This window comes from Serinus canaria, chromosome 7, assembly GCF_022539315.1.
Source record: "Serinus canaria isolate serCan28SL12 chromosome 7, serCan2020, whole genome shotgun sequence".
NCBI classification, from domain to species: domain Eukaryota; kingdom Metazoa; phylum Chordata; class Aves; order Passeriformes; family Fringillidae; genus Serinus; species Serinus canaria.
Window position 1 is genome coordinate 17,939,557 of NC_066321.1, and position 21,867 is coordinate 17,961,423.

A 21,867-nucleotide genomic window follows, 5' to 3' on the forward strand; every position below is an offset into this window, starting at 1 on the left:
TTTCAACTGATCCTTGTGGCCTTATGTGGCAATAGTGGATTCTAAGAGTCATTTCGGGTCCATATAGCTGGGGGAGGACTGGTCCAAGATGCAGCTTTCAGGGTAATAAGGAGTTACATTGTCTGGAGTCTCACTCAACACTGAACCAAATATTTCAAAACTGTTGATTCCTCATGCTGAATGTAGTTCAAAATATCTCCTACTTTATTCATGGGAATGGATAACATTACCCTTGATAAAGGCAAAAGATGTTTTTGTGTTGTATGTGACTTTTTTTATCAGCCTGTAAATTGACAATATATCGGTGCAAGCACTAAGTGAATTTTAAACTAAATGCTTTAAGGATTGATACCTCTGAGACACCTCTAAGAGGCAAGCTGCAAAGAAAAATGATCTGTCTTGAAATAAAACCAAATTTAAAAATTCATTTCACGACAGCCTCCTCTTGGGTGATAATTACTGAATTTAACAAGATGTTCTGTGATGGTATATTACTTTACATTGTTGGTAGCTGTGTTCTAAATTTTTTCTGTGGGTTTTTTTTTTTTTTTTTTTTATTTTTAGCACTTTTTTTATGAGAGGGGCTAAACAGTAATTAAGAGGTGCAGGATGAAAAGATGGCACAATCAGTGCTGGTACCACCAGGACCCGACAGCTTCCGCTACTTCACAAGAGAATCCCTTGCAGCTATTGAACAGCGTATCAATGAAGAGAAAGCTAAAAAATCCAAACAGGAGCGCAAAGATGAGGATGATGAAGATGGCCCGAAGCCAAACAGTGACTTGGAGGCAGGAAAGACCCTGCCATTTATTTACGGCGACATACCTCCAGGAATGGTGTCCGAGCCCTTGGAAGACCTGGACCCATATTATATCAATAAAAAAGTGAGTGTAAAAGTATTTACATCAGACTTTAAGAAAAATAAATAACAAACAACCCTTCAAAGACATAGTATTTCTATTATTTTTGACCTAGAGCTTCTATATAATAGTTTCCCCCTACAGCTGATGGGATTGGCAGAAATCTCCACTCTTAAGAACAGAAATTAGTAATGCTTGTGGGACCTTATAGATAAGTAGAAATGCATTTTTTTTTTAAGTAAACCTGGCATTTTATTAAAACCTGTAACTTTCAGTGTTTTACACCCAGGAGAATTGAAGTAGCAGCACAGGGTTTATCTTAAGAATAATTACTAATTGCTGTGTTATAGTTGTGAAAGGAGCAAGTCTTTAATATGAAATCCATCTCAAAGGTAGCTACACATCCTCCTACTAGATTTCTTCACTGCTGTGAAAAGTTTATGTTGCATTCTCTCGTGACTGGGAAGGATAGGGAAGTAAAGGTATTTTCTCAGGATATGATGATGATCCTGATCCATATTTACTCTGTAGAGGCATCATATATCCAACTTAGTCTGGGTGAAAAAATTTTCTTATCCAGTTCTATTTTGTACTAGAATTGTTTTCAAAGAGGAGGTGTTCACACGAGGGACACAAATGAAGCGGAGGTAGCTATTGCACTTGGAGTAATGACAGAATGTTACATAATTAAAAAATTATGTTTATGGAGATGTTACTTAAAAGAACCCCAACAAAAAAATCCACATATTTGCTTTGATTTAAAGTAACAACAACTGCTGTGGCCAGCACAAAAGTGTTGAACTTTAGACTAGTGTCCAGATGGCCTTGGGTTTCCTCCAGATTTTCAGTCCCTTTGATTTTTGGCAGCATATGTATTGCAGTCTCATTATTCTACTAGTAAAGAAAAAAAATTTTTTTTTCCTTGTTTTCATAATTTTTTTCTCCTGCTTTCTTTTCTTTCCTGTGGAAACTAGATAGCTAACAAAAACAAGTGAATTAAAAACCAAAACCATGAAAGTGAAGAAACGGCTTCAAAGAAAAATGAAGAAAGATTCCAAGAATTGTTATGATTCAAACTCAGACTAAGAGAAAAAAATGCAAATGAAGATATTTCCTGCAGGAATTAGGGGTATGCCTCATCAGTAGTATGTTGAAATAATAGCAAAATGGCATACCATGAGTAACTAAGCAGAATAGCTCAAAAAAAATAAATTGTGCCTTAAGTGTTCATTGCAGGATTTCTAAAACTGAATTCATGTATGGAGAATCATGAGATAAATCTGAAAACAAGGTTTTCAATTAATTATCATTTGCTCCCTTTACTCAAGTGATTTACCCTGTTGAAATCTGGAAGGCAAATAGAATTTGGGTCAAAGTACTGATTCCTTTCTTTAATTCTTTCCACATTCTGTAGTAGTAAAATCTAAATTCAATGCCAGAAATTCTAAAGTTAGAGGATGTATCATCATGCTTTGCAAACTAGAAGAGTCATTCTGCAATTAAGTGTGGATGTGAAGTAAAATCCTGCTGAATTGCTTGTTCCTGATTGAGAAATGCATAGCAGTTGTCATGATCTTTTCCAAAAGCTTTGTGGTTTCCAGTAGGCGAAGCATGACTTCAAGTTGTATGTTGCAATCATAATTTATCCTATTATTTTTCTTAGCATTCTTTGCATATTTTTGAATATCATTTTTTGGGTCAGGCTCCATTTTCATTTTTTAGTGTAACTTGATGACTCAGCATAACACAAATGCTCCTTCATCAAAGGTTAGGCAGACTAAAGGGAACAGAAAACATAAGAGCTCTGATTATTAGAAGTCCTGTTTTCATTGACTCAAGGACTAATAGGAAGAGAATTGAAAAATCTTCATAGTAAAGAGTATGTTAAAGACTCTGGTACAATAAAAGATCAAAATACAGCTTGAGAATCACTAAGTATGGAAGAATGCGAACATGTTAAGTTTGGAACCACTGATTTTTATAATTTATAATTTATTATTTTAGGCAGGGGAGGCATTCTGGTTTCAGCTGCTCTATTTGCCCCACCTGCTCAGAAAGTAGAGCATAATCTTGACAAATGCTACCCTCTGATTTCAGTTGAGTTAGATCATGGCTGCTGGCAGTGTTCCAGGTCTGCATGGCTTATGTGCCCCTTGGGCTTCCTAGGACTGCCACAATGCTATCTAGATCCATTTCCGTTCAAAAGCATGAAAGTCATCCATGTGTAGAAAGAAGACATTATGGAAATAAACAGGACTTTCCCCAGAGGTGTGGAAATCAACATAATTTAAAAAAAAACTTACAGGTTTTTTTCTTTATTGCTTGGATTTTAAAAGCACTGTTACATTTAAAAATGGTTTTTAAAATGTTGAAAATATACATGAGTCATTGCTGAAACTGTGGAGAGAGTGAAAATATCTAGATACAGTGAATAGAATGAATTCTGTATTAGGTGAAAGTAAAGTATGACAAGGAAAATAGATTTGCAGGTACAGAACTATCACAAGCAATACTTGAAAAGGGGAGTAATACATTACTCGCAGAGTACAGCAAAAATTGAGTACATTAGTGTTATGTTCAAAAATGGTTATTGAACCCTCTTGATTTCCATATTTTCATGATCACTTGAAACTTAGATCACTTTGAAATACTTTTGTTTTAGTACTTTGAATTCATAACTTATGCTGGTTATTTGATTTAGAGATTGAAGTTGAAGTTTTAATGGCTCTCATTGTGGTTACAGTTGCACACCTCAGTGTATATATTGTACCATACAAAAAGTATGCTAATTCTTCAAATGTTGCCTACATTACTTTCATACTCTGTTTAATAGCTAGCAATATCAGGATTACTTATGATTTCTTTATAGATGCATTTAAGTGTTCATTTAATTGTATTTATGGTAATTTGGCTGGAGGCTACAATGTGTGAACCGGACAAAGGGATTGTGTCAATGCAAAAAGAGCATATTGACCAAATATGATTAATGACGAAATGAAAATGATTCAGGGTTTGTAATTTGGTATCTTCTAAATGCATTTTTTCATTCTCTTTTTCTTTTTCCAGACCTTTATAGTATTAAATAAAGGGAAGGCAATATTCCGATTCAGTGCCACCTCTGCCCTGTACATGTTAACTCCTTTCAATCCTCTTAGAAAAATAGCTATTAAGATTTTGGTACATTCATATCCTTTTCAAGTGGTTAGTCTAAAACTGTAATGAATAAGATGTTACTTAGTATTTAAATCATTCTCTGGCACATGTCCCAGGATCAATGTGATCGGTAGTGCTTTGTCCCTCTTCTCTCTACTATTTCTGTCTTCTGTTCTTTTTCTCATTCTCCGTTTTCATTTCTGTTCGTTGCTGGATCCTAATATAGTAATAGCAGAAGCCAGACAATCAGTCATCGTCCTTTACAGTTTCTGTATCTTCTTTCTTCCCCCACATAATTTTTCCTTCCCTCTTATTTTTTTCTGTGATCTTTACATCTTTTTTTCATCTTTCCCCTCCTCCACATTTTTCATAAACTGCAGATATATTGCTCGGAATACTTTCAGTTCTTCCCTGACACTGTGTATTAAAATCAAATTTTTGATCCCAGGTCTGTGCTTGCCTGAGTATTTAGTGAAAATATGGTTTCATTGTTCCTTTTCATTTTCTGATTCAGATAACACTTACAGAAAGATAGATTCATAAAACAGTTTAAATTTCTTGTTCTGTTATACCTTCTCAGTCTTGTATGTATCCCACCTGTCTGTTTTATTTCTTGATCTTTATTGCATTATACAATTAAGCCTACTGATGTTTTAATTTCAGTCTTCGAGAAGGTCATGAAATTTACACATTGCAGGTAGAGATTTGAAAAGCTAAATTATTATAATTACTTAACTATTATTTTGTCTTTTTCAGTGTTTTAATAGCAGACTATACTAGGCATCCCACTGGTCTGATCCCAAATACCAATACGAGCAATGAGGTCATTGACTTCAGAAAGCCAGCTTGCTTAATAAGGAAAAAATACAAATGTTTGCACACCAGTATTTACAGAAGTCTAACATAAGCACACTGAAAGTAGCTTTGGGTTAGCATTGCGTATAGGGATCCCAATATAATGCAGACTAAATCTGGAAAGGACTTTTTTCAGTCTTGGTATACTGGAAGACTGACAATTACAGTGGTTGCCATGTGTTAGACATTGTTATCAATGGCAAGCCTACAAATATCTTCCAAAACAATCATGATACTACATAGCCTGTTTTCAAATTTCTTGCTACATGTGCCACTACAAAGAATCATTTTTCAATTATATGACACTCTTTACCATATTCTGAAGCATTATTATATTGAGTTATGGGGAATAATAGAAGATTGTGGGACTGAGGTGGTGGTGAAGACCTAGTCACCAAAGTCAGAATGCTAAAACACATTATTTAAATTTATGGTAAGATATATTATAGTTATTTTTCCACGCACGAAAGCATAGTGAGGATCTGCATCTCCAAGTGTACATTTCATCAGAAAGGATTTTGAAAGCCTAAGTAAAGTACAGGCTGGTGAAACACTTGTAGCATGGGTTTTTAATATTTAAAAAATATATTTATTTCTCTTTTGCTCTGTTCGTATGTGACTTACATAAAGGCAAGCTAGGTTCTCAGTAAAGGATTTTAAATATATTCATTGTGCAGAAAACCCAAAGGATTGTTGAATATAATGCCTCAGTTTTTTGACAGCTCAGAAGGTAGAGGTATCATTATCACTTGAAGGATTTTTTATTAGCACAGACATGCAAAGAAAAGTTTTCGAGGGGAACCTCACAGTACTTATCACCCCATTGTATTTGGATTTCTATTTAGGAGCACCACATGAACCTGCAGCTGTTCTCCAACTCCAGCTTTGTCCTCTGTGTAGCTTTAGGTGTTGGTGCCATCATGTGGGCGTTTCGTGGTTCATCTGCATGGTTTTCATTTTGATGGTTGTGGTTTTTTTCTATATTAGAAGGTCAGCAGTTCTGAGAGTAAAAGGTTGTAGATTTAGAGTGACATGGACTTGTTCTGGAATTCTATTTGGATTTTTTTTTTTTGAGAATCACGTGCCTTCCCCTCCCAACAGTATTTAAGGTTTCCCTGTATTCTCTCCTACTATGTGGCAGCTAGCTTTCAGGGTATGATAGTGACAAGGAAAAATGTAGATACAAGCCTAATTTTATGATAAAACATTAAGGTGAAGAAAATGTATTTTTCATTTCTTTGAATGCATGAAGCAGATCAGATTTTTCTAGATCATCTAAAAGAAATACTTTTTGTGTTATTCCATAAAATTAGAAGCTAATACTTCAAAGGGTGACATTTCTGTTCAATAAGAAAAAATATTTTAGAATTGGGGTGCTTTTTAAAATACCGTTCAGATTTTCTAATTTTTAGCATATGACTGTTCTCTTGTAGCTATAAAGCAGGGAATGAAAGCTTTAACATATTCAAGGCTTTGCCCTGGCTATTAAAAGAGCAGTAGAGGGATAGATGGCTCCTGATAGTGAAAATCTACCAAAGCAGTGCGTTATTTGATACTCATTTTATGAAATTTTCTGGCTTACATTCCTTAACTCTTAGCCTACATTATTCAGCATGCTTATCATGTGCACTATTTTGACCAACTGCGTATTTATGACCATGAGTAACCCTCCAGACTGGACAAAGAATGTAGAGTAAGTTAAATGGATTTTCTCTGAATAATATCCAATAATCAGAAATAAATTGCTGTAAATTATATTAGGGTGGCTTCCACTGGCAGCAGCTACCTTGTTGGGATATCCTGTCAACAGCTATTCTGATGCTATTTCCTTTGCTGTAACAATAAATTCATATAATTGTGTCATGACAAGTTCTTTAATGTCCTTCCTCTGTTTGCAGGACTAGAAGGAAAATGTAAGAAAAACTAATCCACAGAAAAAGTGGATTATAAATATTTTTGATTGTGTTCTATATCACATCTGTGCATGAATGCAGAGAAATGCAGTCTTTCATCTCTGTTGCAATAACTGTTACAGATAAAGGAATCATTTTATGGATGGCTGTGTTGATCACAGTGCAGCTTTTTCTTACCAAAACCAATCTAACAGTGGAATCTAACTTGTATGCAAAGTAAGCCATTAAAATGTATTGAAATGGTTAGCTAATCATTGGTGCAATATGATGACTGCTTGGCTAATTGGTCCAATTAGCTGTGAGGTGTTGATACATAATGACAGTACCAAAGCTGCAGGCCACAGTGGGAAACACTGTTCTTGGTGCTTCCTTTCTGCTGCTGCTTTCACAATCCTTAGTGCTTGGGCTGATCCATACCTGTTTAATCTTCAGAAATCAAAACACCATAGGGCTGTTAAGGTCAACAAAGACATTCTCATTTTGAGTTCAGTGTAACTCTCTATGTATTCAGCATACCTAGCATGTAGCAAATATTTATGATGAAGATTCATTGCTTGAATATTTCTTCATGTCTGTACATCGAGCCATTTAGAGTTACAACAGATGTCCTCATCTGTGGAGTAAAGTTCTGCAGGAAATAAATTTTTTAGTAATTGAATGGAAAAATTTCATATCGGAAATTTTCAGGTTAGCTCAGTAAGAGTAAGCTTTTTGAGCAGTTTAATTTGAATTCTTTTTCATTAAAGATATAAATTAAATTGAATTCCAGGATGACATCACTTGGACATAGAAGATTGAAATTATTCAGAATGCCAGAATTAAATATCTTTTCCATTTACATGTCAACTACATTTTTTATTGGCATTCATAAATAATTTTGGTTGTTCCTGCACTTGTTTGATTCCAGTACTACATCTGTCTTGCTGAAGGTGAAGTACTTGGTATACCTACTCCATAACATAGTTACAGAGCAATGAGGACATGAGAGTTGCTGCTTGCCAACTCATGGAAGTAAGCAACATTTCAGCATAAAAAAACATTGAAGAAAGGAATTTTAGCCTGAAAGTAACTTCTAAAATCCTAATTGAATACATCTGTGTGGTTTTTTATAACATGGATTCAGACTGGTCATAAATGAATGCACCAATGAAGTAACAGGGATTTTTGTATCTGTCTGATTGGATAAAATGTAGAAGTTGAATTAAAGATGTGGATTATCAGTCTTTTAATCCTAATTTTATAACTCCTTCTTTATGGTATAAATTATGCAGATGTTAAATTTGGTTGTAACTTGATCGCTACTTAAAGAGAAGAAAATGAGAATAAAACAGCTAGAGAGCATAAACTGCAAAAATAACATGATCTATAAACTCTGTCTTGCATATTTTCCTCAGATACACATTCACTGGAATTTATACCTTTGAATCACTTATTAAAATTCTTGCAAGGGGCTTCTGTTTAGAAGATTTTACATTTCTCCGTGACCCATGGAATTGGCTAGATTTCACTGTCATTACATTCGCGTAAGTCTTCTACTTATTTTTTTTAATAAAAAAATCTCTCTGGTAGCATGAGATTAGTGACTAAAAATTGCCTCATATCTTGTCAGCCAGAATATTTGGAGCCTGGACTTCCTGCAGTTTCAATATGTTTCTTCTACTCTTTTACACATTTTAGTATTTCTAGCCAAGCATGTGCTGCGGAGGCCAGCATGGTGTGCCAGCCCATTAGGAATGTGAATGCCGTCACCCTGAACTGTTCATATCCTGTCTCCTTTCTGCATACCAGAATTAAAGGAATCCTTTTGACTTCCTGCTAATAGCTGACCAGATTAGTTTTCAAACATCAAATCAATGTGGTTTATTATGATAAAACTTAATTTAATTTTATGACCAAAGTATATTTAGAACACAGGCAAAATGCAGTGAACGGTGAAAAGGTCTTGCTCAAAGACCCAAGCAAATAGAATAAAATCTGCCTCAATTCTGAGTAATTGTGATTTAATCCTACAGGTATGTAACAGAATTTGTAAACCTAGGCAATGTTTCAGCTCTTCGAACTTTCAGAGTATTGAGAGCTTTGAAAACTATTTCTGTAATTCCAGGTAAGAAGTAGTTGGTGTCAGGTGTTAGGCCCCTCGTATCTCCAACTGTTATTTGTGTGCTGTCATTGTGTTTGTGTGTGAACTCCCCTATTACAGATATGTGACAGAGTTTGTGGACCTGGGCAATGTCTCAGCGTTGAGAACATTCAGAGTTCTCCGAGCTTTGAAAACAATATCAGTCATTCCAGGTGAGAGCGAGGTTAAACACCGAGGCTGACTTTTGTTCTACAAAGGCTGTACTCACATTTTCAAAGCATAAGCCTTGTTTGCTACACATTGTCAACAAACCAAAAAAGCAGGAATCAAGACATGTAATTTATTAAATTGATTCATGCTTGTATTAATTGTGTTTTCTTCTCAAAAAAAAAAATCAGCCTTTGAGTTTAACAAATTCTTGCATGAGATATTTGCAGTAAATAGCCTATGTGATTTGCATCTTATGACATCAAGCTTTCCTTTATATGTTTTAAATATAAGTTAATTTTAAGCTTTCATACTGATGCAAATTTTCTTATTTATTGGAGGCACTTGATATAGCAACTTAATTCAGTTTTATGTCAAAAAAACCCAAACTCTAAAGGATAGCATGGGCCATGCATGGGGTATCGTTCCAAAGATGTCTTTCTTCTCCAAACCATCACCCCTCATATATTGTAACAAGATTATTATGATATCATTTCAATGAGCACATATAATGTCTTTACACTGGGGTTACATTAATGTAGAATACATTGCAAAAGTTCATAAAAGAAAGGTTTGGGCAAGAAGCATCAGCAAAAGCAAACAATGCTATTTTATGTAGGGTTGAGATATAGCATGAATAATAAAATCACTTGTTTTGGCATAAACAAGGTGTTTGGTATTATCTACTTTTTATTTTTTTACACTATAAAATAAGTATAAATTTACATATTTTCATTCATTTTTCCAAATGATAAGGCTTGTCTTTAAAATTATTGTGTCACAAATTACTAGTCTTTTTGCATGATATCTTTATCAGGAAAAAAGTCACATGATTTTGTGTGTTTAGGATCTATTTAACATCATAATAAAAATCTTTTCTCTTTGCAGGCCTGAAGACGATTGTAGGAGCCCTGATTCAGTCTGTGAAGAAGCTCTCAGACGTGATGATCCTGACTGTGTTTTGTCTGAGTGTATTTGCACTGATAGGGCTGCAGCTGTTCATGGGCAACCTGAGGAACAAATGCCTGCAGTGGCCTCCAGACAATTCTACTTTTGAAACAACTGTTATTTCCATCTTTAATGGCTCTATAGGTGAAAATGGCACATTTATTAATGCAACAATGACCATATTTAACTGGGATGAATACATCGAAGACAAAAGTAAGAGTTTATTGTATCGTCTACTGCATTGATCCTCTGGTATTGATTTAATCAGATTTGAGAACATCAGTATCTTTCTCTTGCCTTTAAAAGTGTGTAATATGGCCAAGAAACATAAAAGATACTCATTCCTCTCTGGTAAATGAAAGCATAGTCATTATATAATTTAACATTCATAACATTATACTGGGTAGCAAAATACCTTTTTCTTTCACTGAATATGACTTTTAGAGTAAAATCACATTGCAGCATAAACCAGAAATTTCCATCCTAGCTTCAAGCCTCTTGAAATAGTGTGACAGCCCTAACATGGGATCTGAAATGTAACAGCTAGGTTAATGCGAAATAGTGCCCAGTCTCATAAGCCCACATCTGAAGATCAGCTAGCCCAAGAATCCTGCCAGAGCACGTAAAGGTAGAATTAAAGGAGTTGTTCCCTCTGGAGTTGGGTGAGTGGCTTTGCACCACACGCCCTTGCACAGCACAGACACGCCTTTAAGAGAATGCTGCTGATTGACCCCGAGATTCTTTCTTGCAATATAAAAACTGGATTCCATATTTCTGTCTTTTAATTTGTTTCTTATCTTTGGAAAATCAAGAAATGAGTACTTTTTTCTCTTTTGTACCTCATAATACAATATTTCCACCATTTCAGGTAGTTAATGTTAGTACTGCGTTAACAAAAATTCTTTTAAAATTCACATAGAACAAATCTGAACATATCTACAGTAGCTTGTTATTCTGTCTTTCATGATAGTGTTGTTAATCCCTCCCATTTATCCGTTCAGCCCCTTCTATTTATTTTAGTGTATTAAATGTAGTGTATTATAAGTATTTGAGTATATTTAATGTATTCATAATTAGGTGTAATAGGTTTTTAATAAAGTCTGTAGGTGTATTTTAACTGGTGACTATATCAATGAAAGTTAGGAAACCTCAGTTTAAGAACTAAATGCTTTTAGATCCAAGTCTCATTGCCTTATAATCTTTTAATATACTTATCATCTCAGCATTCTTGAAATATACAAATGTCATGCAGAATTTTTGGATGATAACCTATTCTTAAAGCCATCTGAAGAACAGATTCCATTCCATTCCCCTTTAGTTGTTTCTGGTACTATGTCACACAAATAGAAAGGGTTTTTTTCTAAATATCTGACCTACATTTTCCGAATTTCTGATTGAATATATTACTGCATCTGCTGTGGTCTAAGATAATCATGGACTAATTTATATTAGTCTTTATACAGCTTAGAAACTCTTATACTCTGCATTTCTGGTCTTTCCTAAGCCAAGCAATCCTATTTTGCATTTTCTATATATTTTTTCTTTTTTTTTTCTTGTTTTCAATCTTTCCAATTAGTTTGGCATTTTTTTTCTTTTTTTGTTTTTTGCCTCTTTTTTTGTTACATTTTTTGTTTGCATGGGGTTTTTTTATGAGATACTTAAGTTGGGTGCTAACTCCTCCAGCAATTACTTCTAATTTGTGTATTTACCTCATGCCATATATGCAGCATTACTATTAGCACATTTCAAAATTAAGTCATTTTTCTGTCAGCACTATATTTGTTGATTCACTGTCAGTTTGTATTTTGCAGCAGTCGTTGCATCTTTTTGTACAATGGTGGCTGCATCCACATCCTGATATTTTGTACTTACGTACTTGATTTTGCCTTGTCAAGTGTAGCAGTTTCCACTTGTCTCTATTGGAATAAATCCAATTGCTTTTGGACAAACTTGTCAATTTGTAAAGGTCATTCTAAATTTCAAATACCTTTTCTCCTAGCCTTATGTCTTCAGAATACTTGATGCATTTTTTTCTATTGTTTTGTGGTTAGAGTTGGTAAAGAAACTTGTTAGAAAACCATGTCTAGCAGGGATACCTGGGAGATCTTCAGAGAGATTCCCTTAATGAATTGACATTGTGTCCCTGACAATAGCTCTCTAAGCACTTTATTCGAGTGTTTTGTGATATTTCCAGTGGGAACACATCTCCTTTATTTGCATCTGGAAGTGTCATGTAGGACTTGGACCCATGACTGTTCTGTTACAAAGTTGGCAGGAGACAGGAATAATTTTGTATATGGCATATTTTCTACAAACTCATATTTACTTTTTTTAATACTTTATCATTATTATTTTTGTATTAAAAAAATCTTGTTTGTTTTCCAAAGTAGTGGACTGAAAGTGGAGCTGTGTGACAAAAGAATGTGATTTAGGCCAACAGAGTCTTTTGCAAGATCTGCTTGGAGCCTGTCTGCATCTTTAAACTTCTTTTTAAGTAGGGCTCAGATGTTTTACAGGGTCTGACTCTGTAATCACCAGAATGTCCTAGAATGCATTGATTTCTTATATGATACCTGAGACTAGAATTGCAGATATATAAATTATGGACATAATTGCTCTCTCTCTTTAAAATAAGCAGATTTTATGCTGCCTCTATCATATACTGGTGGTGACAGAGTAGAAGCAGTCAGTAGGAACTGGTTGCAATTCCCTGCTTGCCTGTTTAGCATTAGCCCTCAGTTAGTTCATGCCAGCTAAGCTAGTCCATGCCAGCTGGCAGTGAATCTCACGGAACCATCTGCTTCCTGGGAACAGCCAGAGCATACCTACTTCTGGCAACTTTAGGTTAATGTGCCACCTGACCCAAAAATCTCCATTAGAGATTCCCATTTTACCCTAAGAATCACAAACTAGGAATTGATGGCAAAATGTGTTTCCTTTTCTGCTGCAAAGAAAAAAAAATAAAATACAAGAGTGTGTTGGGGGTTTTTAGACCTTCTGTCACTTTAAATTAAATTTTACCTCATCTTAATAGTTAGCCTAAACATTCAAGTACATTCCCCTGATACATAATTTTGTGTATTAGTTTTGTGTAAGGTACAATAAATGCATGGTTTCTCCCCCAGCCACTCAAATCAAGATCCAATTAGAAACTTCTTGAACATGTTGTGTTATCACAGAATCAGTGGGGGTGGAAAAGGCCTTTGAGATCATCTAGCGCAGCCTCTGACCTAACACCACCTTGTCAACTAGACCATGGCACTGACTGCTACATCCTGTCTTTCCTTGAACACCCCCAGGGATGGTGACTCCACCACCTCCCTGGGCAGTCCATCCCAATGCTCAGCCACCCTTTCTGTGAAGAAATTGTTCCTCATGTCCAACCTAAACTTCCCCCTGTCACTGGGTGCCTGGGAGAAGAGACAGACCCCCACCTGGGTACACCCTCCTTCTAGGGAGTTGTAGAGAGTGACAAGGCCTCCAGGCTAAACACCCCCAGCTCCCTCAGCTGCTCCTCACAGCACCTGTGCTCCACAGCCTTCACCACCTTCACTGCCCCTCTCTGGACCTGTTCCAGCACCTCAGTGTCCTTTCTGAGCTGAGGGGCCCAGAACTGGACACAGCACTTGAGGAGTTGCCTTACCAGCACTGAGCACACAGAAAAAATCTCATCCCTAATAGTTCAGGTTTTTTAAAGGAATACTTGGATAAAATAATATGTAATTGATAATTATAAATGAATAATTATAAATAATTATAAATGTTATGTATCAAAAGGCGCAAATGAGGGCACAGAATTACTCTCATCCTTTGCCTCATTTTCTTGGTAGTTTTTTGATTTGCTAACATACACAATTTGATATTCCCCTTGTATCTTATAATTTGCTTAGGTTGCTAAGAATTAACTGCCTAACTAACTTTTTGTTTTCTAAAGAAAGGCTAACTTGAAGATTCTGTAGGAAGTAATTTTCCTGTCAAAACAATACATTCCATGCTTTTTTTATTCCTAACCACTATATATTGCAGTTGAACAACTTGTTAGCTCTGCTAGTTTCTTGCAAGTGTAAAGGTCTATATAATTGCTCAATTTTCATTAGGCATAAATATTATATTTCTCATCACCTTTTTGATTTATTTTAAAGGTCATTTCTACTTCTTGGAAGGACAAAATGATGCACTACTGTGTGGCAATAGCTCAGATGCAGGGTAAGAAAATGATCATCATTTTTCATTATGCATTCAAAGACAAATAATAAGCTACTTAAAATAGCTCAGGTAGTCAACTTTAGTATCAAGTGTTCTGTAGAGTTGCAAATTACCAATGTTTTGCATTTGAAGCTATACCTAAATACAACTATCTCTGTGATTTGAATTTACACAGGCATTTCCATCAGCCTCTTAGGCTACTTTTGTAAAGGTAATCACATGAATGATCTGTGCATAAGTGTTGCTGCCAACTTGCTAACAACTGTTTATCAGCCATGCTACTTTATGTTCTTCTCTTGTCCTGATGGAGATGTATTTTGACAAATTGTGGGGAAGGGTAGAAAACTATTAGCTATATTATTAAAGCATTGAAATATTTTTAGGAAGTAGAATTAAAAAGTGAAAAATAATAGGCAATATATTTTTATCTTAGGTATGTAGAATAACATTTTACTTGTTCATCATTTCATTAGCAACTGGTACTCCTGAACAGTTTGTTTTACTGCAGCATATCGTAATGTAGAGTAGTTGTTAAAAATAGCATTTCCTCTTCTTTTGTAGTCAATGCCCAGAAGGATATATATGTGTGAAAGCTGGTAGAAACCCCAACTATGGCTACACAAGTTTTGATACATTCAGTTGGGCATTCTTGTCACTGTTTCGATTGATGACTCAGGACTTTTGGGAGAATCTTTACCAGCTGGTGAGGACTTATTAAAATAAACAGCACCATCACCAATACCATTACTACATAATATTTGCATAGTTATTTTCATTCACTTGTCCCTAAGGCCTTTGGAACAGAAACCATCATTAATTTCATATATGTAAACTGTTGTCTAAAACAATAAGGCCCTTATTCATGATTTAGGTTCCCATGTGCTTCTTAAATACATTATAGGGAATAGCTGTTATTTTGTGAAGATGGTTAAGCATTATTGGTTTTTGTACCTAAATGAATACATGAATTTAAGTTGTCAAAGTTTCTTACCCATACATGATGTAAAGAGATGCTATGTTTAATTGATTTGCAGTCTAGTAAAAATATGTTTTGTTTGAAAAGGTCACACCTTGTCCCTGAATTACACATATCCTTACTTGAAGGACTATAATTTTCTCCACTGTAACATTTTGTATAATGCACTATTTTTGTGGCATTGTAGTTTGGGACTGATGAGACAGGAAGGTAAGATGCTGATCAGTGTCCCCACCTACTGTTAAATTTAAAGGCTGTAATGTAGATGTATACATTCTTACTGGTGTAAGTTCTGAACTATTCATAAATTGGATTTACCTTAATAATAGTAGACACAGAACTTTTTCATATATATCTAGGAAATAATATTATTTCTATATGAAAAAAGTAACTAAATCTTTTGCTAACATCAGTCAATCTTATAACATATTTCTAAATTATAACACAGAGACTAACTTATTATACAACATATAATATAGTTAAAGTCTTTTAAAAAAGTGTATTATCTCTTTTCCTCCAGACACTGCGTGCTGCTGGGAAGACATACATGATATTTTTTGTTTTGGTCATTTTCCTGGGTTCTTTCTACCTAATCAACTTGATCCTGGCTGTGGTTGCCATGGCCTATGAAGAACAGAACCAAGCAACAATGGAAGAAGCAGAGCAGAAAGAGGCAGAATTTCAGCAAATGCTGGAACAACTGAAAAAGCAACAGGAAGAAGCTCAGGTATCCCTGCAAAGTAAAATTTCTTCAGTCCATGCATGACCATGAACAGATGCTTTATGTCCACGTATGAGAAAACTTTTCTTCCCCTACTTCTAACAATATATTACTTTGCCTCATAAATTTCTTCATACTGTAAACAATCTCTAATGTTTTCCATTGCACTGTTTTTGCTGGTTTGGGTGACCTGTTAATTTTGTGACAAAAATAATAACCAAAAAGCTAAAGCACTGGATTTTCAAATTGGAGATGGAAATTAACTTTTTACTGGAGCGCTTGAACAAGTTGCCCAGAGTGGTTGTGATGATAATAAAAGCCATCTGGATATGTCCTTGGGCAACCTGCTTTAGGTGACCCTGTCTGCTGGAGAGGTGGACATGATGACCTCCAGAGGCTCCTTTGCAACCTCAACCATTCTGTGATTGTCTGAAATGGAGGTGGAGATGTGGAAAAAAAAAATCCAAAGAGTAATTGTGCTTATATAAGTAACAGAAGCAAAACTATTGTGGGTGATGGTGCTTCAGCAATATTTGGCTTTTTCTACTCCCTGCCCATCTCTCACAGCTGAAAGCCAGAGCCTTCCAGTTTTAAAGAGAATTAGGAAAAGTGGAAAAACCGAAGAAAACACTTCTCTGGTACAAATGTAATGATTACATGCTGCTTTGAAATTACTTTTCATTTTTTGAAGACTCTCAAATCCTTAAAAGAAAAATTTATCATATTTGCTTGGCATGTGGCTTCAAAGAGCAGAACTTGACCTATGTCTTCCATATAAGCACATGACTAAAGTCAGCAGTCAGTGTTTTTTGTTTTATTGGTAAATTGCTATGTGTTGGGGGGAATTGTGAGATTTTTTTTTTGTTGTTTTTTACCACATCTTGTAAATAAATGTTAATAAAATGCTCCACATGTTTTGAAAATCAAACAGCAACAAGTATGTAATAGTGTGCCGTTTAACACAAATCTCTGATTATTATTTACAAAGCTAAGATATCAGCATTACACAAGATCTTTAATAGACTAGTGAGTACTCAAAACCCATCAAAATGTAAGAAAGTGTGGGTTCCAGTTAACAGGGATTTTACCAGTTGTTTGAGCCTTGAGTCTTTATTTTTATATAGTGTTTCACATAAAAAATTCATTGCAACATATTGCTTCAATCTGAAACAGATGTTTTTTAACTTGGTTTTTTTTGACAGCACAGTTTTCCCTTGGGTTACTCTTGCTCCTGGTTCATGAAGCAATGGCAAATTATGGTTGCTGTAGTATTTCACAAATTACACTTCTTGTGGTATGCTGGGTTTGGTGAAGTGAAACATTGCTTTTTTCAAAATAATACTTTCTTTAAGAGTGGCAATAAATTTGAAATAGTGAGTGGGGTATGTATTTGTATAAATGCTGTAAATTGCACATGTGCTTGTGTGTATAGGCGGCGGCAGCAGCTGCAGCAGCTGACTCAAGAGATTATAGTGGAGTAGGTGGAATAGGTGGCTTCTCCGAAAGTTCTTCTGAGGCATCAAAGCTGAGCTCAAAGAGTGCTAAAGAGAGAAGGAATAGAAGAAAGAAAAAAAAGCAAAAAGAACAGTCTGAAGGCGAGGAGAAGGATGGGGAAGAATTTCACAAATCGGAATCAGAGGACAGCATCAAAAAGAAAGGTTTCCGATTTTCCATTGAGGGGAATAGACTGACATATGAAAAGAGATTCTCTTCCCCACACCAGGTACCATAGTATTATTACCTCTTAAACACCTTTTTTGTCTACTCATCATATAAAGAAAGCCCTGTACAGCAGTTTGATTAATTCTTGCAAGATACCACAGATTCATTAATATCCTAAATCAAAGACTAACCAAGTAAAAACTTGCAGCCAAATATGAAACTATAAGAATTTGAAAGATTTTGGTTTTACTCTGAATTCATGTGTGAAAAATCAAAATTACACATACTAATTAATACGGGCTTCTTAATTAAAATGGACCTATCTCCTCACCAGGTTGGATGTGTTCAGCATGATGAGTAGCTTCAAAACAGGGTGCATACATACAAAATGTAATGTTTCAAATGAGAAGAGTATTAAAATTTGGGATGCAGAAAGCTCAATAGAAATTAATGCTCATGTTAAATTTGAGAAATTAATTGATGGGAGATCATTAATTGTCTTATCTTAAAGAAGGTGGAAATGTGTGTGGCAATGTGTCTTTGCATGTGTTCTCTTACATTGAAACACCAGTGACTCAGAGTGCCATCTGCATCTCCTATCCAGACATTTATTTCATTTGATAGTTTTGTAATGTTATCTTCTCAAAGTTCCTCTTCATTTGCCCACTTTTCACTCTCCCCTTAGCACTGCAAATCTAGATCTCACATACATTCTCTCCTTTTTCCTCCCCTTTTTGTGCCTCTATATGATTCTTCCTTTTATCTCCATCTTCTTGATTTTCCCTGGTCTTTATGACTTGCTTTCTCCCTCTTTTTAGTCATTATTACTAAACTCATTCCTGCCTTTTTAATCCTTTTCTATTTCTGTCTGTGGAAAGCTTGTTTCATCCCTTAATAGATCATGAGTGTTCCTACTCTCTTCATGTATTGTTTTCTCCAGCCTCCCATTCTCAAAGAAGCTCAGACCTCCTCATCCAATATTTTCTTACTGAGGACTATCATTCTTAGACCAGACTGTGGTGGGAATATAATGTTTCTGGCTTTCTATTTCTGCCACTCCTTCCACTCACTTCCTAATGTATTTCCTTTCTCAATAGTAATGCATCCTTTCCTTCCCCCACCCCACCTCCTTGGTCTGCCACGTTTTATGTTGTCAGCTGTCTAACTAATCTCTGTGAGGCTTCATTGCTGAAATTAGTTCATGATTCATTCTGTTCCTTATACAAATTTCCACACATGTCAATTGACTTCAACTTCATGTTGAAGATCCATCTGATCCCCTAGGTGCATATTCTTGCCTATCTCTTCATTCAAACTGCAGCCTTATTCAACTGCAGCATAATTCATCCATCTTGTAAGAAATTAAGCATTCCTCATACGACTTGTTCTTCTAACATTTTCATCTCCAAGTTCATTTACAGTTGTTTGACTATGACAGTCTAGAAATCACCTCCCCTCTGGTTTTCCAACCCTACTTCCTTTTCACTCTGGATTCTAACCACTAAAAAGAAGTTCCACTCACCAGCTTTTAATACCATTTTCCTAGAGAAAATTCAGGCTTATATATAATCCTTGACTTTCTCCTTGGCATTTCATTTTCTTTCAATGTAAATGACCATTTTATTCCTCTTGAAATCTTATTCTTCCTAACACTCATAACTTTGTCTCCTCTCAATTCTCCTGGTTTGGTTGTGCTTTAGGAGATCCTTTTACCCCTTTGACAGTTTTCCAAAGGATTTCCACAAGGCCTTTCCTAGATCCGTTTTCTCTCTCTTTTTCTTTTCTTTTCTTTTCTTTTCTTTCTTTTTTTTTTTTTTAAACTCTATTCTGGACCCACAACTGTGAATCATTTTTAACTTGGACCTCTTTACTGCTGTATTCATCAAGAATGTTGTTGCAAAGAGCACTAACCTATCCCATTGCTTTTCTCTAATCTGCTAGCAAACATATTTACCTAAAGATTTTTTTTTAATATCATAAAACATACTGTACCTAAAGTTCCTCCCAACCACCTTGTCTACTTACAGTAAACAAGTCCCAGCTTTGACTGACCCAAAGCAGCATTCATAACCTCCTGTTAAATTTTCAAACCAGTTTCCTTGAGCTCTTTTTGGTATGCTGCCCTTCATGCTTGGAAGAAGCTCCCATGAGTTTTCACAGAACACTTCATTGCTTTCCTCAAATCCCTCTTTAAAACTCTCTTTTACCATGCTGCCTACAGAAAGCTTGACAGGGAAGTGACTTCAGGTGAGCTAAGATGACTGTTTATCATATTCATCAATTTTGCCTCTGTGTATTCCCTTTCTTTTTGTATCCATCTGTTGTGTTACATTGAAATGATAAGTTCTTTGCAGAGTGCCTTTTTGTTCTGCATTTTGCAGTCCCTAGTACAATGGGGCTCAGGTACACAAAGATAAGTTGCAGAAGAGAAACAAAGACACTGCTTCGTTATGTATCATCTCTGCTGTTCATAGAGGTCTTGGGTGAAATCAGGTGCCAAACCTTACCAGTCAAGTCAAGGCAATTGCTGATATGAATCAAAATTAAGAATGTGTATAATTAATTGCAAGATTAGAGTATTAATTTGACTCTAATACTGGACAACCTCCAATAGCAGAACATTTACTCCAATGAGTAAACTAATGAAGATTAGCAAACCTATTTGTTTATACAAAATTCAGGCAAATTATTGCATATTCAGGATAGCTAAGACTTTTAAAAAAAGTAAGAAACCTATTATGGTCTACTTGACTAATATCTGAAAAGATATGTACGTTTTTTTAAACCAAGCAGTATTTGGGAGCTACTTCTGTGTGCAGACTGGGTCACAGAAAATTTGCCTAAAATTTTATTTACTCAGCCTTTCATACTAATGCCAGCCTGGGATAAACTGTGTCTAGATCTACTTACGCAGTGTATGAACAGTTGGTAATAACATAGGCAGAATAGCAGAGGAAACAATTCTGTCAAGCAGTTTCTTTTACTCTGATTAAACTGATTTCATATATCCAAAGCAATAAAATAACTAGTCTTTGTCTGTCACTTATGTGCTCTTTGTTTACTACCCAAAAGCGAGTGTATTAGGGGGGGACTGTACCAGCTCATTTCTTTGTAGATGACCTTACCCTTTAAGACATTTTGGATTTTTCCTCTGTAAGAAAATGTTGTATTTTAAATGATTTTTATCTGATAATAATTGTTTTTATTTACCTGCAGTCTTTGCTGAGCATTCGTGGCTCGCTGTTTTCCCCAAGGCGCAACAGCAGAACAAGTCTTTTCAGCTTCAGAGGTCGAGCAAAGGATGTAGGATCAGAAAATGACTTTGCTGATGATGAGCACAGCACTTTTGAAGACAACGAGAGCAGAAGGGATTCTCTCTTTGTTCCTCATAGACATGGAGAACGGCGCAACAGCAACATCAGCCAGGCCAGTAGGTCATCCAGGACAGTCCCTGCACTTCCAGCCAACGGGAAGATGCACAGCACTGTGGACTGCAATGGAGTGGTGTCTTTAGTTGGTGGGCCACCAGCTTTGACATCGCCTACGGGACAGCTTCTGCCAGAGGTGATGATTGATAAAGCAGCCACTGCTAGCAATGTAAGGAAGTCTGCAATAGCTCAGGCATGATGTTCTCTCCCTGTATGATCAGTCACTGTTTCCACAAATGTAGTCACGTGGCAATGATGACCTTTCTGCCTAAGTGTGAATGCTCCTCTCATGTATTTCAGCTATAATCTAAAGGAGAAATTGAAGCTGTCCAGCTCTCATTAATTAGATATGTGAAAATGCATGCAAATTGACTGGGAATTAACAGAATAGCATAGTAAAGCATTGAATGAATTTTGTTTGTGTAGTCTTACATCCATTGATTCATTATGCTTAGACTTAACTGGATGGTTCTGTACTTGTCTATCAGAAAGGATAACAAAATGGAAAAAAAATACATTTACTTAATAGAATATTTTAAATTAGTATTTAGCTTCCTGCTGTCCATACATGAAACTTTTTATGTTACCCTGGTAGTCCAACTCAAAAGGGTTATGACGGTGTTCCTGTAATATAGCTAATTTTTAATGGTTTTTTTTATGTCAACATTTCTAAATATTTTTTCATTTGTCTGGAAAATGTGCTAGGAAATTCATAGTTTATTCTAAATTAAGAGTTATCTTAAGAAAATTCACTTATGCTTAGTTCCTTTACTGCTAGCTGTGTGGGCTGTGCGTTTTCATGTTTAGAAATAGACCTCACTGCCTAAATAGAAAGATATTTACAGCAGAGCTCATTGA

At 35.5% G+C, this 21,867-nt stretch overlaps 1 protein-coding gene across 10 annotated transcripts in view; it reads left to right on the forward strand.

Moving 5' to 3' along the window:
- The first annotated feature begins 617 nt into the window (after nt 1-617).
- The window catches only part of LOC103814401 (sodium channel protein type 2 subunit alpha), a 50,170-nt gene continuing 28,920 nt past the window's right edge, over nt 618-21,867 (forward strand). Inside the window, exons 1-12 of one of the 10 annotated variants that reach the window (XM_050976748.1) lie at nt 618-884; nt 3,927-4,045; nt 6,472-6,561; nt 8,176-8,304; nt 8,982-9,073; nt 9,957-10,229; nt 14,159-14,222; nt 14,784-14,925; nt 15,719-15,938; nt 16,716-16,717; nt 17,352-17,642; nt 20,798-21,178. In XM_050976748.1, coding sequence (XP_050832705.1) covers nt 618-884; nt 3,927-4,045; nt 6,472-6,561; nt 8,176-8,304; nt 8,982-9,073; nt 9,957-10,229; nt 14,159-14,222; nt 14,784-14,925; nt 15,719-15,938; nt 16,716-16,717; nt 17,352-17,642; nt 20,798-21,178 — 2,070 coding nt within the window. Of the gene's footprint in view, nt 885-3,926; nt 4,046-6,471; nt 6,562-8,175; nt 8,305-8,793; nt 8,886-8,981; nt 9,074-9,956; nt 10,230-14,149; nt 14,223-14,783; nt 14,926-15,718; nt 15,939-16,715; nt 16,718-17,351; nt 17,643-20,797; nt 21,179-21,867 lie in introns of all 10 variants that reach the window. The other 9 variants (XM_009087942.4, XM_050976751.1, XM_050976757.1 and 6 more) reach the window with 9 other exon arrangements.